At 35.3% G+C, this 13,486-nt stretch overlaps 1 protein-coding gene across 9 annotated transcripts; it reads left to right on the top strand.

The window, feature by feature from the left end:
* The first annotated feature begins 422 nt into the window (after window positions 1-422).
* Window positions 423-12,689, top strand: LOC149580611 (BTB/POZ domain-containing protein). Of its 9 annotated transcripts, none has more exons than XM_089792301.1 (5): window positions 423-542; window positions 2,357-2,540; window positions 4,131-4,282; window positions 11,583-11,701; window positions 11,896-12,689. In XM_089792301.1, exons 2-5 carry the CDS (start codon window positions 2,422-2,424, stop codon window positions 12,496-12,498), a joined length of 993 nt encoding a protein of 330 aa, XP_089648427.1. In that variant the 5' UTR covers window positions 423-542; window positions 2,357-2,421; the 3' UTR covers window positions 12,499-12,689. The 9 variants fall into 9 exon arrangements, with proteins under 9 accessions (XP_089648427.1, XP_089648452.1, XP_089648437.1 ...); XM_089792326.1 differs by having other exon boundaries at window positions 426-542; window positions 4,131-4,276; window positions 11,586-11,701; XM_089792311.1 differs by having other exon boundaries at window positions 447-542; window positions 2,405-2,540.
* The last annotated feature ends 797 nt before the right edge of the window (window positions 12,690-13,486 follow it).

Genomic DNA, 13,486 nt, shown 5'->3' with positions numbered 1-13,486 from the left:
TTCTTTTTGTTCTCAATCTTGAAAAATATGACCCCTTTAAGTGATTAAATGCACAATACCTTTAATTCAGATTAAGAATGATTTAATTCAAAGTATTAATTGTGCTTCTTAGTTCTAAGATAGAAGCTTAATAGAAGTTGCATTGAAAAATAAAATATACACAAGACAATTATAAATCTTGCAAGAAAATAAGACCATTATCTATGAAGCACCAAAACTAATCCATTTATTGTGATAATTAATTTATTAATAATAAAAAATATTATATTTATTAATAATAAAATTATTATATTCATTATATTTTAATTTAAAATTTCTGAAATTTATTTTTTCTTAATTAATTAATTATAATAATTAGAGCAAATGGATTAGTTTGGGTGCCTAATCGTTTCCTAATTTAATACGATACTCTTGATGAAAATTCGATCTAAAACGCAATCACCTAATATTGTCCACGGTATTTTGTAAATATCCCAACTCAACTGACTCTGAAAACAACCCAGCAATAGAAAAGATATTTGTGCTGTGCCTCCAGTCTGTAGGTAAGCAAGTTAATAGCGAACTCCCAATAAATATCGCGTGTTCAGAATGTGCAAATGTACCGAAACCCCAGACCCCACTATGTTTGGGCATCGATTCTCGAATCCCAGATGCATAGTTCTTCGCCCCTTCCCAAAATTTAATAAATGGGCATCTTGAATTTTTGTGCAGTTTTCGTCATCTTCATTTGTTTTTCCGTTTCTTTTTTCAAGCAGTTTTCCAAAGAGTCTCTCTGCTAGAGTTTGGCGGGTAATGCTTAAAGATAAAATCCAATTTAAGCCCTAGACGACTGACAGTTTTGAACAATAGTTTATTGCAATCTTTTGACCAGGTGGTTTATTGACAGTGTCGATATGTGTGCCTTGAAATTCAAGTTCAGCCAAAAAAAAATGCACATCTGGAATGAAATCAGAAAGCAGAATGTTCAGATAGTTATCGAATGTGTTGGTCTTCTAATGGGTACTGCCTTCTCCACAATGGGCTAGATTTCTTTGGCCATATGATTTCCTCTGCTGAATTTGATTATAAGGGCGGGTTTCTTTTTCTACAGGACCTCATTCGCATTTGGCTGACTTTTCTTACCTCTCCTGTATTTGGCTAGATGGCTTGAGTTTTTCGCCCGCTAATTATTGCCTATTCTTTGATTGGCTTTATATGGGTTGGGTTTTCCTTGTGAAAATAATTGTTTTCTCTGCATTTGGGTAGATGGATTGGACTTTCTGTGAGCCAATTTTGATAAGATGGGTCATTCTAAAGCAACCTTTCTCTAGTTTTACTCTTAGCTGCCATGGCCTACAGTATTTTTATTGAATACTTTTTCCAAGCAGTTTTCCTTGAATGGGCCCCAGCAGAGATTTTAGACTTGCCAATGTAAGCAAGATGAATGCTAAAACCTTTTACAAGTCTTCTAATGCGTTCAGTTTTGTCAGGTAAAATTGATTCTGCTTGTCATCCTTCACTGAAATCATTTCATTGCAAATTTGATGGGCAGCAATCGTTTTCAATTATGTTATTATAGGAAGGCAGATCAAATCCCTTCGGCCATTTAGCCATGCAACACTGAGTGCAAAACAAATCCTTTCTACCAGGAAACCTTCAGGATATCTAACAAAAACAAATATTCTGCAAAGTTTGGCCACATGGGTCCTTAATGCTCTGTCACTTTTCATATACCTTTAGTTGCAAGAACAACCAACAAACAAATAAGATGGTAATGGCGTTTACTACTTCTCTAGCAGACACAACTGCAAGTGCTTTTGTTCGTTGAAAGAAGTATGCTTAAGTGTAGTATAAGCCAAACAAGTATCTCACAATCCTAAAACACTGAAAAAAATAGAGACAATCATACGACAGCGGGAGAATAAATGCATTTATTAAAATTTAAGACAGAAGATTGGGAGGGATAAAGTAAAGTGTTTTCATTGATTATTTGCGTTTCTGTTGGCGTGTGGAGAATACCATTATTCTCCTAGTGTGGGGAACAAGGGAAGGCCTGGTATCCTTGCAAGAAAAGCCCCCAAGATTCCAATTTAGCCTTGCATTCCTTCCTTTCTTTTGTTATTTCACATTCCAATTCTTACTCTTAGAACATTCCAAATCTAGCCAATGCTAATTATAATTAATACCCTTTAAGTTTGATGTATTTGATTTTTTGAGGAAACCTCGATCTACCTCACCGGGGAGCTTGGTTTTGTGTTTGTATTTGGGTTTTCGATTGTTTATGTATAGCTGCCACATTGGGGATATGCATTTATGCTTGGATTTGTTAATTGATTTATTGTTGTGTATCTTACTTCTGTCACGCTGGGGAAGTCAGGTGTTTTGTTGGAAAATTTATTTGACTGTGTTGCCGAGGTTGGTGCAGCACTGGCTTTTTCAAGGATGGGCGATCCTGGTTTCAGGATCGACACCACGGCTAGGCTCGCCCAGTGGAGGATAGAGAATTTGGCTTCTTTTACGTATCGGAAGTCTGATCCGTTCAAGATTGGATTATGGAATTGGTAAGCTTTCTATCTGTTTTCCAATATAATTTTATCACGTGTATGTTGTACCCATGCTCACATAAATGTTTATATCTACAAGAAATTACACCCAAGTGATGTGAGAAAGCGCAAAGTTGGGGGAAGTGAAATTAATTTCTTGAGGCTCTTTACAGGACAAGGCCGAGGGCTTTTATCTGTGAAGAGTTCTCTCTACTTATTGAAAAGCAAGGGAAATGATGATCAGTAATGGAGAATAGAACTAACATGTGCCTCACATGGGTGTTTGGATTTTTCCGTTGCTTCTTTGTTAAATCAACTTTTTGAGTCATGGTCTTGAAGAGTAAGTCTGAACTTGTATGTTTCATTTGGAGATCTTGAAAGTGTGGATGTTTCTGAAGATTTCCTTTTAGCCTACTATATCTATCATCTTAATTATAAAGAAACATCCCGCTTCACTGATTTTGTACTCGTATAGTTTTGGACATTATTTTAGGCTTTTCATTTATGCTTCACTGTTTTAACAATCAATTTTGTTTTGAATAATTGTTTCTGTTCTGATGTCAGTGTGACTGAATTTATCTGCAGTTATTTGATATGCATTACTGCGTTCATAATTTGTCTATGACTACTTTTATTTCAGAAAGAATACTTCTATCTGATAGGAACCAAACTAAATTGAAGTTAGCTACGAAAAACCAAGGCCATCATTATTCTTGCCCCTTTGTTCACTTAAGTGGTAGCAGGATAAAGAAAAACTCAATCCTGTAGCTATAGCTGCAAACCCATATGTAAATAAAAAAGATTCACGACAGATCCTTCAACCCGATTCTGATCAATTCTGACTTGATTGAGCATCTATAATAGGTTTATTTTATGGTGAAAAGGATTCTGCTCTAAAGGAATGTGGACTTTACAAAAGAGGTATAATTGAAAGTCTTTATGATTAATTGTGACTGTATCTGCCGATCAAATTTGAGTGACAGTCCTCTTCATATTTGATGGACAAAGTCCCCAACTTTAGATAAGAAAGATGTTTCTTCACATGCTTGTTTATAAAATCAGTGGTAGCTCTCTTTCAATAATTCTGGAATTTGTGGTTATAGATCTCGCAGCAGCCTTGCTTGTACAAAAAATTACTTTACTTTCAAGTGCATATTTACCTCCATGCCTTTATTACTGGGCAGAGCATGTTCATTTGCAGCCATTTTATAGAGGCATTATGTCTTACAAAGAGGAAAACACTTGTCTGTTAGTGCTTTTCATTGCTCACCACCAAACAAAGAATTGGCTACCAGCCTGCAATCATTAGAAATAAGAGGAAGGCCCTTGTATTTTTACTTTTTTTTGTCATTCCAAGATTTTGGTTTTTTTCATATTATTTAATTATCGTTGTCCCTTGAAATTTGATATCTGTCTAATCTGGGGCAGCCACATTATGGGGTGGTGGGGTGATTGAATGACACTAAGATGATTTGTTTTGCTCCTATTACCAAGCATTCATTCTCCTTGTGATCCATAAGCTCTAGCAAACATTTATATTTTTAAATATGAATGGGGTTGTGTTAGACAGAGACCTGATTTGCGACAAATTTGATTCCTATCTTGTAGGCACATTTCAGTGGAGAAGAATAAATTTCTCTATATACGGCTTTTTCCAGAACCTTCAAGATTGTCAAAGGAGCAGCCTCCAATGGCATCATTTACAATTCAAATTATGAGCTTGGGAGGAAGTCGTCGGACTTTAACATCTCCAGGTATGAGTAAGTCTTACAAAGGCATTTTCTGGTTTGCTCACAAATTGTTTTTATAAATATTGGATTTTTCTCCATTTGACCAACTATATGTTCTTTAGCAGCTCTAGTGTTTTTGACTGGCATTTATTTCAAACAGGGGAGTTAAATATGTCTAACTGGTCTAGTAGGTTACCTTCTCTAATGAGTTGAGATTCCAAACTTAAGAGTTTAGGGCTCTCCTACCCCTTAGCATCATCCAAATGAGCAATTGACCTAGTCAGCTAGCTCTCAAATTGCATTTGGATTTAAATCAAGCATACTGGTTCTATAGAATTTTGTTTTAGAGGATGTAAGTAGATTTTGAGAATTCCCGTGTTTGCATTCATTGGATCATGTTGCTATTTCTAAAACTATATTAATTTTGCCATCTGTACATAAAAAAATGAAAATAGTTCTGGAGGAGTACCATAGGCATTTTAATGCAATCTCTTTCAATGAAAAAGTTCAAATACAGTGCATACACTGTGAAACCAATTGAGGACATGACCCTTAAAGTCTTAAGCTCTTAAAAAGAATCAATAATGTTAATATTAAGAGGCTGGATAACTAGATGTCATAATTTATTTAATTTTGAACATGTAATGGTAATCATATTTTAATTTGCATAAGTTGGACAGAACAAAAAATAGTTTGCATCGGTTGATGCTATTTAGCGCTAAGAAATTCTTCTGTTCTGTTTTCATGTTTCATATTCAACAGAGAAAGCATGGTCCTGATATAAAGTATTTGTTGTTTAGACCAATATAAGATGCATTTCTTAAGACCAATATAAATATTGCATTTACAAATATCTGGGCACAACAATGAGAGTTGACTTCAGAAATCTGAGAATGTAGAAATGATTTTATGCGAGGCAAGATGGAAGCAATCATCATGGGATTGGTATTGTGTAATGGGGAAGTGACACACACTGTGCTTATATGCAGAACAGTGCAATAGTTGGTTGCTTCTATCATGGTATTAGTAACTACCACCACAAAATCTTGTCTGATCTCATACTGACTATAAGCTAATCGAGTTAGGTTTTTTTAGATGCCTTCTCATGTAAGGAGATGGTATAATTTAGGATGTAGGACCACCAACCTGGATATATTGTCTGGTAATAGTGTGATAGAGTAGGCTCTGAACTGGTGTCTATTCATTGTTGTGTCAATTGGACTAACATATACATGAATGGCTCGTTACAGGTCAGTCAATATTAAATCTCTTAATGCAAATTTTGTGCATACGTAGGCTAACATGTGCTAAGACATAAGAATAAAGAGCCTATTCCACATATTTCTGCTTTTTGAATATAGAGTAGCCCAGAGTAGTCATTCCAGAGGTCCCATTCAAGTCGACTATCATGTGTGTTCACTGATGTGATTACGGGATAATTGACATGTTGGCTATCATGCATGTCCACTGATGTGATTACGGGATAATTGACATGTCAACTCTCATGCATGTTCACTGATGTGATTACGGGATAATTAAGATGTCTATAGCCAGAATCGCGACATCACTCATGCCTTAAGGTTGAGTACACAATCTGGATTAGATGCACTTATTTTGAAAACATAAGCTCCGAGATGCTCATCATTTTTACGAGGTTCTATGAGTACATTGAAGAATATATGGGTTGCTAACTTGCTGGGTATACACCTCTTCTAGGATGTCATGTTGTGATGTGGAGCCTAATTAGGCTCATAGGTTCAGTTTGTCCCACTTTATTCAGCGTGGTTTCCCCCTAGTACGGGGGTTTGGGGGCAGTGACCCAGGTGCGCTCCCTGTCATAGTATAGGGTGGGGTTGAGGGGCAAAGCCCCCGTGGGGTTTTTTGGGGGCAACGCTCCCGAAGCCAAAAATGAATTGACTATTGTAAAAGGCGTAGGTTGTTATTTTTTTATTGGACGACTTATTCTAGCCCTAATTTTGTAAGCGGCAAAAAGCTTGTATAAAGTGGCTTAGGGTTAGGGATTCCATAATGTATGATGAGATTGTAGCTTCTTGTGGCAGTATTGAGCTGTAAGGGATTGCGGATTGTAATCACTGGATAATAATAATATTGGACATGTTGGTGGACGTAGCCCAAGGATTGGGTGAAACACGTTAAATCTTTTTATCTTGTTCTCTTATGTGCAATTTATTATTTTTTGATATTGGTTATATTTGCATGTAATTGTTATTTCTGTCCGTGGTTAACCCTAACATGTCATTCCATGGAACACACACATTTGTTCGACTAATCTAAGCCATACTTATTTTGTTATCACTTTTCTATTATTTTTGTCATAGTGTCAGACACAGAGCTTCCTGCAAATTGAATACCTTGGTTATGTGCAAATCTTACAGTTATCAACCTTGACTTATATTTGTTAATAGACCTTTCTACCTATGTTATATTCTGCAATCCCAATTGCAATGCGTAGGCTTCTTTTCTTCTGGTGCTACTAGTATCTTCTATGTTGAGCTTCACATTATTGTAATTTTACTCACTTTCATCCATTTTTCGTTTTTTTTATGCTTTCTAAGCCATCTGATTTGTTAAACTTTTCCCTTTAATGTCACCTTTACCTGTTGTAAAGATGGTTGTAGCTGCTGGTTTTCCAATCGTTCCTGGCAGATGCTCGATTCTTCCACAAAATTTGATAATTGACTTGTCCCATCTTTTGACTTTTGGACTGCCTTTACTTTTCATTATGCTTAGTGCTACTTTTGCCTTCTGTGATCATGTTGCACCTAGCCAAGTTGATTCTTTCTTCCTAATGTTGATTATCATATATTCAGCTGCAAAAATTTATTACCTGCTTTTGTGTTCTAGCTTGCATCACACGTTGCTTGTCTTCAATCAGTTATCCTCTAGTTCAACTCATTTTTGTGAGTTGCATTGCTGCTATCTTATATTGGATAAATAAGATTTTGATACCTACAAAGTAGGACACATTGTGAATTATGGAGGAAACAACACTGGTTCATGTTTGCTAGATGATAATTAAGGCTCACATGATATTCATAGACACCTCTATGAGAGGATGTAGTAGTCATTCCATGTTCTTGGCACAAATAAAATGATTTTGTACATTAGGTGCTTGCACATACTTTATTTTCTATTTTATGCATGATTACTCTCACATTTGGGCCCCGTCAGCTCTTTTTTCTCCATTGTATTCAGGATTAGATACTTTTCCTTTCACAACATGTTTGATAGTTGACCTTCAAAGACAATTAATTGTAATTCCACCATACAACATCTCAAATTTGGAAATCCTAAAAGATTTAGGAAGGATAAATTGTTAGCATGAATGCTGATGGTATTCCTTTGGGGGAGTATCCTAAGCATTGGAGAGCATGTGGCAATATTGACATGTTGCATTCATAACTATGTTTGTCATTGATGTCAAAATAGCAGTAATTCTATGAAGTCTGACAGAGTAGTAGACAAAGATCGTGGTTATACGGACAAAGTTTTGATGTTTTGGTGATGCGTGGTTAAGGACATGTTCCACACTGTCTTGATGATGAGGTTAGGTGCATGTAACATAAGTCCAAGAAATATGAAAGATATACATGATTTACAGAGAATAGTATTGAGACAGAGAACTTGAAAAGAAGTTTTTGATGTTTGTATTGTATCTCCTAACAGAGATATATGCAGGATATGCGAAGTTACATAGTGACAGAGGACAGTTTGATGATGACATCAGTGAGTGTGCAAAGTTTGGAGTCGCACGTGTGAGAAGTTGCAAAGACTGAGAGTCAACAATGTTGTATGATAGCAAAATATTGTGGTCCTATTATAATTAGTTTGGAAAGCCTCAAGACCGATTCAAGAAATTGTCTTGAGGACTTGGTATAAAGGAAAGCATTTTCCTTGGTTGTTAAGTGTGATTGTGATGTGCATCATGTGTGAAGTATACAAACAAGAAGTAGATTGTTTGGTAAATGCGAGTAAGCTATCCAAGGGATTATTGGATGCGAAGTTGGTGATTTGGTATTGAGATTAGAAGGAGTAGAAGTCTGGTTGACAGGATAGAGGAAGAGGAAGGAGAAGTGCAATTCAATTCTAGTATTCTGCAAGGAATAATACAAAGATCATTTGGATAGAGGGCTTGTTGGTCTTGCCTCTGAAGCTGTTTGGATAGTGGGTCCATGTGCCTTCTACAACTCCTAACAGGGTTGGAATTTCTAACAAGGATATGTATGAAATGTTTTCATAGACTCGTAACAGGGTCCATCCTTTAACAAGGAATATTTATATTAGTACATCATCTTGTGGGTACAATCCTCATTGGGGTTTTCCCTCTAATCAAGGGTTTCCTCAGTTAACATATCTGGTGTTATTGTGTATGAGTCTTGTTATGGTTGCTGATTATATTTTTCATATGGTTAAGGTTTAATAACGTTGAAATTGTGATAATAGTTGGATAACTGATTCACACCCCCTACACACCCCACCCCTCCCTCTCTCCCTTTTAGTTATATTGGTGGACTATATGGTCTAACAAAAATACCTTGTAACTATGCAAGCAAAGAGTTTTGGTATAATTCATCAGAGATTTCAGATTATCAACTTTTTGTGTTTAATTTATTGCTGTAATCAAGCCTTTAAATATGAACTTACACATAAACCACGCGCCCAAACTTGTCAATTTAATTTGGACTAAAGTTCAAGAATAATGTTTTAGAAGAAAGTACTGATTGAAGGCACGGACAAAATGAAAACTTCAACCAAATGTATTCTGTAAGTAATGCAAGAATTTATTGTTTTGTCCGAAATAGACCTATGAAATCAAGATCCAAGCATAGCAATAGGAGGGCCACTTACCTAACTAATAGACTTCGCATGAGGGTTATATAGTTATTGGAGGAAATTAGAAATATAATTTTTTGTGTGCTTCAATTATTTGAATTTATTTTTGAAATGATGAGATAGACATGACTCATGGCTGTAGTCTCGAACCTAGTGAGCATTCCTGTGGGAGTTTGTTTTGTAGCACAACTTAAATCTTATAGAACTGATATATTTTTTTATTGCAAGGAGTCAATGTTTAAGCAGAGGGAGGGCTATAGATATGTTTGAGCAATCCTTTTTTATTTTTGGTCATATGGGCCATGAGATTTCTGGTCAATTTATTATTGTCATTTGATGGTTGGACCTACTGATTACAATATAATAAAATTGGTCAAGGTGAAGTTAAATATGGTTCAAAATGAACCTGATCACACTTTTACTAGTTGTGATAGGCTTGAAGAAACTCACAGGACAATTATTGAGCACAAGAAACCGGGCAGGAGTCTTATAACACAGCCCCTTTCTATTTAATGTAGTCCTTATGTTCCATGCTTATTATTGGCAATGATTACATGAATAGCCCTTTCTTATTTAATGTAGTCCTTATGTTCTGTGCTTATTATTGGTGATGAATATATGAAAATGGAATAGGTGGGATGAAGGAAATGCAGGCAGCTATAACATAGAAGTATGCAATGAATTCTTGTTGTAGGTGTATATTGTTCCACTAGAAATTATTCGACTGATACTGGGCTACAATGCACTTTTTGATAGTTGCATACAATGAGAGGTTTTGAGAGATGATTGGGATAGGTCACTGATACTATTTCAAAGAAAATGAATCATGCATGAGAACCTTCCTGGGAACAAGTAATTATTGGGTCATATTGTGGTGAGATTTTTCCCATCACAATCATTTCAATGTGGTTTTCAGGCTACCCAAATCTTATTAATTTGACTGGTCAACAAATCGTGTCTAATGCGTACATAATGTTACGTGAACAAAGAAAAGTTGAAATCAGCCCATGTTTCTCATTATTGTTGTTTTTTCAAGGCTATTTCTGGCCTATCCCATTTTATAACTTTGGTCATTTGTGTCCAAATTGTAACACATACGTAATGTTATGTGAACAAAGAAAAGTTGAAATCAGCCCATGTTTCTCTACATTGTTGTTTTTTCAAGGCAATATCTGGCCTTTTCCATTTTACTTTTTGGTACTTCGCTCATTTGTAACAACCCTAAGAAATTCGTAAGAACCGACACAGGATAAACCAGACCTAGTTATACAGTTTCATGTGATTGTTATTTACTCTCTACTATGATGACAATTGTTTATCTCTTACACCAAAGTTTTACAGGCATACATTGTGGTTGCATCATCCTTACATCATGAGGGTTGAAAACTTTTATCATATGATACCAGTATCATGACAATAATAAGAACAGTTTCTGGAGATGTGCTAGAATGAAACAATAATTACTCAACATCTAGGCATTGAACAATAAGACCCTTAATCAGGATCCATGCATATAGTGAAGATGAAGACTACTTTGTGCTCCTTCAGAGATACATGTATCATCATCAGTAGAACCAGGAATATGACTTGGGGATCCGTACAGAGATAACAGCTATTGTGCTATTTGTGTATTGAATGAGTGTTATTCTGCTTGAAATATTATTCCCGTCTATCTTGTAGGTGCGTACATGCCCTGACGTAGAGCCATGCTGGTAAATCCTGTGATACTAGTGTAATGTGATGAATGTTGTTTTTCTTAATCACAATAATATTTAATAATTTTAAGGCCATTTTAATTTTTATACTTAGAAACTCTTTTGCGTGCAAATAACTGACATAAGTTTGTATCCATTATAGAGATCAGTACCAGATATGTTTCTTATGATAAGAGAAATGCTTATGTAATTTTGTAAGCTTTTGTCTTAAATGAAGCCATTATGAAATGAAAAGGTTATATGAATATGTTTGAACTTTAACACTGGTGATGTTGATTTAGTTTATTTTTACTTCTAAATGTCCTTCAAAATCAGATGACACTAGAAGTGCCTCTACAACTTTGACCTAGTTCACGTAAATGAAATGTCATTGCAACAAGCTACAAGTTCATGATAAGAATAAAATATTTTCTTTTGTATATATGTGTCCTCTTTTGTAATTTCTGCTGTCATCAATTATTTACCATTGTAGAAGTGTAGAAAACATTGCTAGATAATTCTCCTAGTTTTTCCTGAAATAGAAAATTAAATCAGCAGACTGCAATGGATATTCTTATTACTTATTCGAAAGGTTCTTTAAAACTGGGATAGCTAAACTAATGGAATATAGAGAGTAACTTGAACAAATTGCTGCATTGCGTATTTAGTTGTCTTTATAATTACTGATTGTTATTAGATATCCTTATTTTGTTTAATTATAAATTCCTTGAATCTGGTGTTGGTTCTTATAAATTGTTCCCTTTTCATTGTCTTTCTGATAGAAGTCACTAATAAGGTACTCAAGAGTGGCGAGGATTTTGTTTGGCCAGTTGAATTGTCGTTCAATGGAAAATTTGTTATTGATGTAGAGTTCGCGGATTTGAAAGTTGCATCTCCAAATGTAAGAGCTCAACTTATCTTTTGCTTCATCGTTTAAAAATAAAAATAATTGTGCACAAATATTTCCAGAGCGAGATGCCACTTATCCCTTCATGTGGGTTTTCATCATCATTTGTATTTTTCTGGCTTTCAGATTATGTTCTCATCTTGCCATAACAATGGCATAATGTTAAACATTTAGATTTTTATGTGCAGGGTGTTGAGCCTCGTTCAATTTGGTCCAGTGAGGAAATAATCTGTGGCCAGTCAGAACAAAGTGCCTTGAAGTCTTTAGGTCGCATGTTAGGCGATGGATTGCATTCAGATGTTACTATAAATGCTTTTGATGGAAGTGTTGGAGCTCATCGTGCTATCCTTGCTGCTAGATCACCTGTTTTTGAAAGCATGTTTGCTCATGATTTGAAGGAAAAGAAATCTTCAATAATTGATATTGAAGACATGTCCATTGATGTATGCAGAGCTGTTTTGAGCTATATTTATGGATGCCTTGGACCTGATGAGTTTCTAGAACACAGGTTGGCTTTGCTTCGGGCAGCAGATAAGTATGATATGGGCGATCTAAAGGATGCTTGTGAAGAAAGCCTTGTGGATGATATTAATTGTAGAAATGTACTTGAAAGACTACAAAATGCTTTCTTATATCAACTGCCTAGACTTAAGAGGGGTTGCCTGAAGTATCTTGTAGAATTTGGTAAAATATTTGATGTTCGTGAAGAATTGCTCTTGTTTCTACAATATGCAGACAGGGATCTCATTAGTGAAATTTTTCAGGAGTTACTAAATTCTTGGAAGGGTTGATGATGCAGCTTGTATTATCACAGTGGTAATTCATACACAGATAAAATGGCCATTGCATTATATTAGTCATCAAGGAGTTCAATTCTTATATTTGATCTTTACGACAGCTCAATGAACACAGGTGGCAATGTAAATACAAAAGCTATCCACTCAATGCAAACTAATTAAATTTGATTGAACCTGCTTACAAATTCCACTCTTGAAGGTGTTGCGTTGCCCAAATGTTGTCTTGTTCTTGACATTGAGTATGAGATTTGTGGAAGTTTTCTAAAAGAAAAATTAGATTTTTCTATCCTCTTTTAGTGAGACTTGGATCTTGTACCTTACAAAACTTGCAGTTGACATTAATTATAACTAAATAAATGGTCTACTCTGTTTTACTTAGTAACATGTAAATTAGTTTATCATCTGTAATGATGTCTATGAAACCATAGGCTGGTTATGATGAATATTAGGAAGGGCTCTAACAAATTCAAGCTTGTTGCCTTGGCTCTTAGTAAAAAGCTATGCACATTTACAGGTTGTCTGCCGCATCCGTTATTGCTTCTTGGCGAGACTGTCTCCAGTAAGATCTATTTTTTCATGGATCTTGCTGGTTTTCTTTTAACATTTTTTTTTTTTGCGAGATTGCCTTCTCCATCTGTTGGGTTTAGTCGTCTCCATCTATTGGCCTATGTTCAATAAATTTTCTCCTTCCAAGTAAAATCAGGTGACTATTTCTTATATCTAGGAAAGACGGTCAGAAAAAAGTGTCAAATCTGAATGTGAGCAAGTTAAGAGGAATGGATGTTATGGGGCAAGGTGAGAAGTGTTAATTTCTTATAAACCAGTTACAAATTAACTGCACAATAAATTCATACAAAAAGGTTCTATTTGATTTATAACAATTAATACTCTGGGTTAATTAATTGAAACTAAATAGTGGAAGCAAAATAACAGAGGCCAAATACCCATAGACAATAATACAAATATACCTAAGAAACTTCAG

This window comes from Cupressus sempervirens, chromosome 1 (genome assembly GCF_028749045.1).
Source record: "Cupressus sempervirens isolate cs-2001-9-10 chromosome 1, ASM2874904v1, whole genome shotgun sequence".
In the NCBI taxonomy this organism is placed as follows: domain Eukaryota; kingdom Viridiplantae; phylum Streptophyta; class Pinopsida; order Cupressales; family Cupressaceae; genus Cupressus; species Cupressus sempervirens.
Note: the sequence above shows the minus strand (reverse complement) of the source record. Positions and strands in the feature narration are given on the sequence as shown.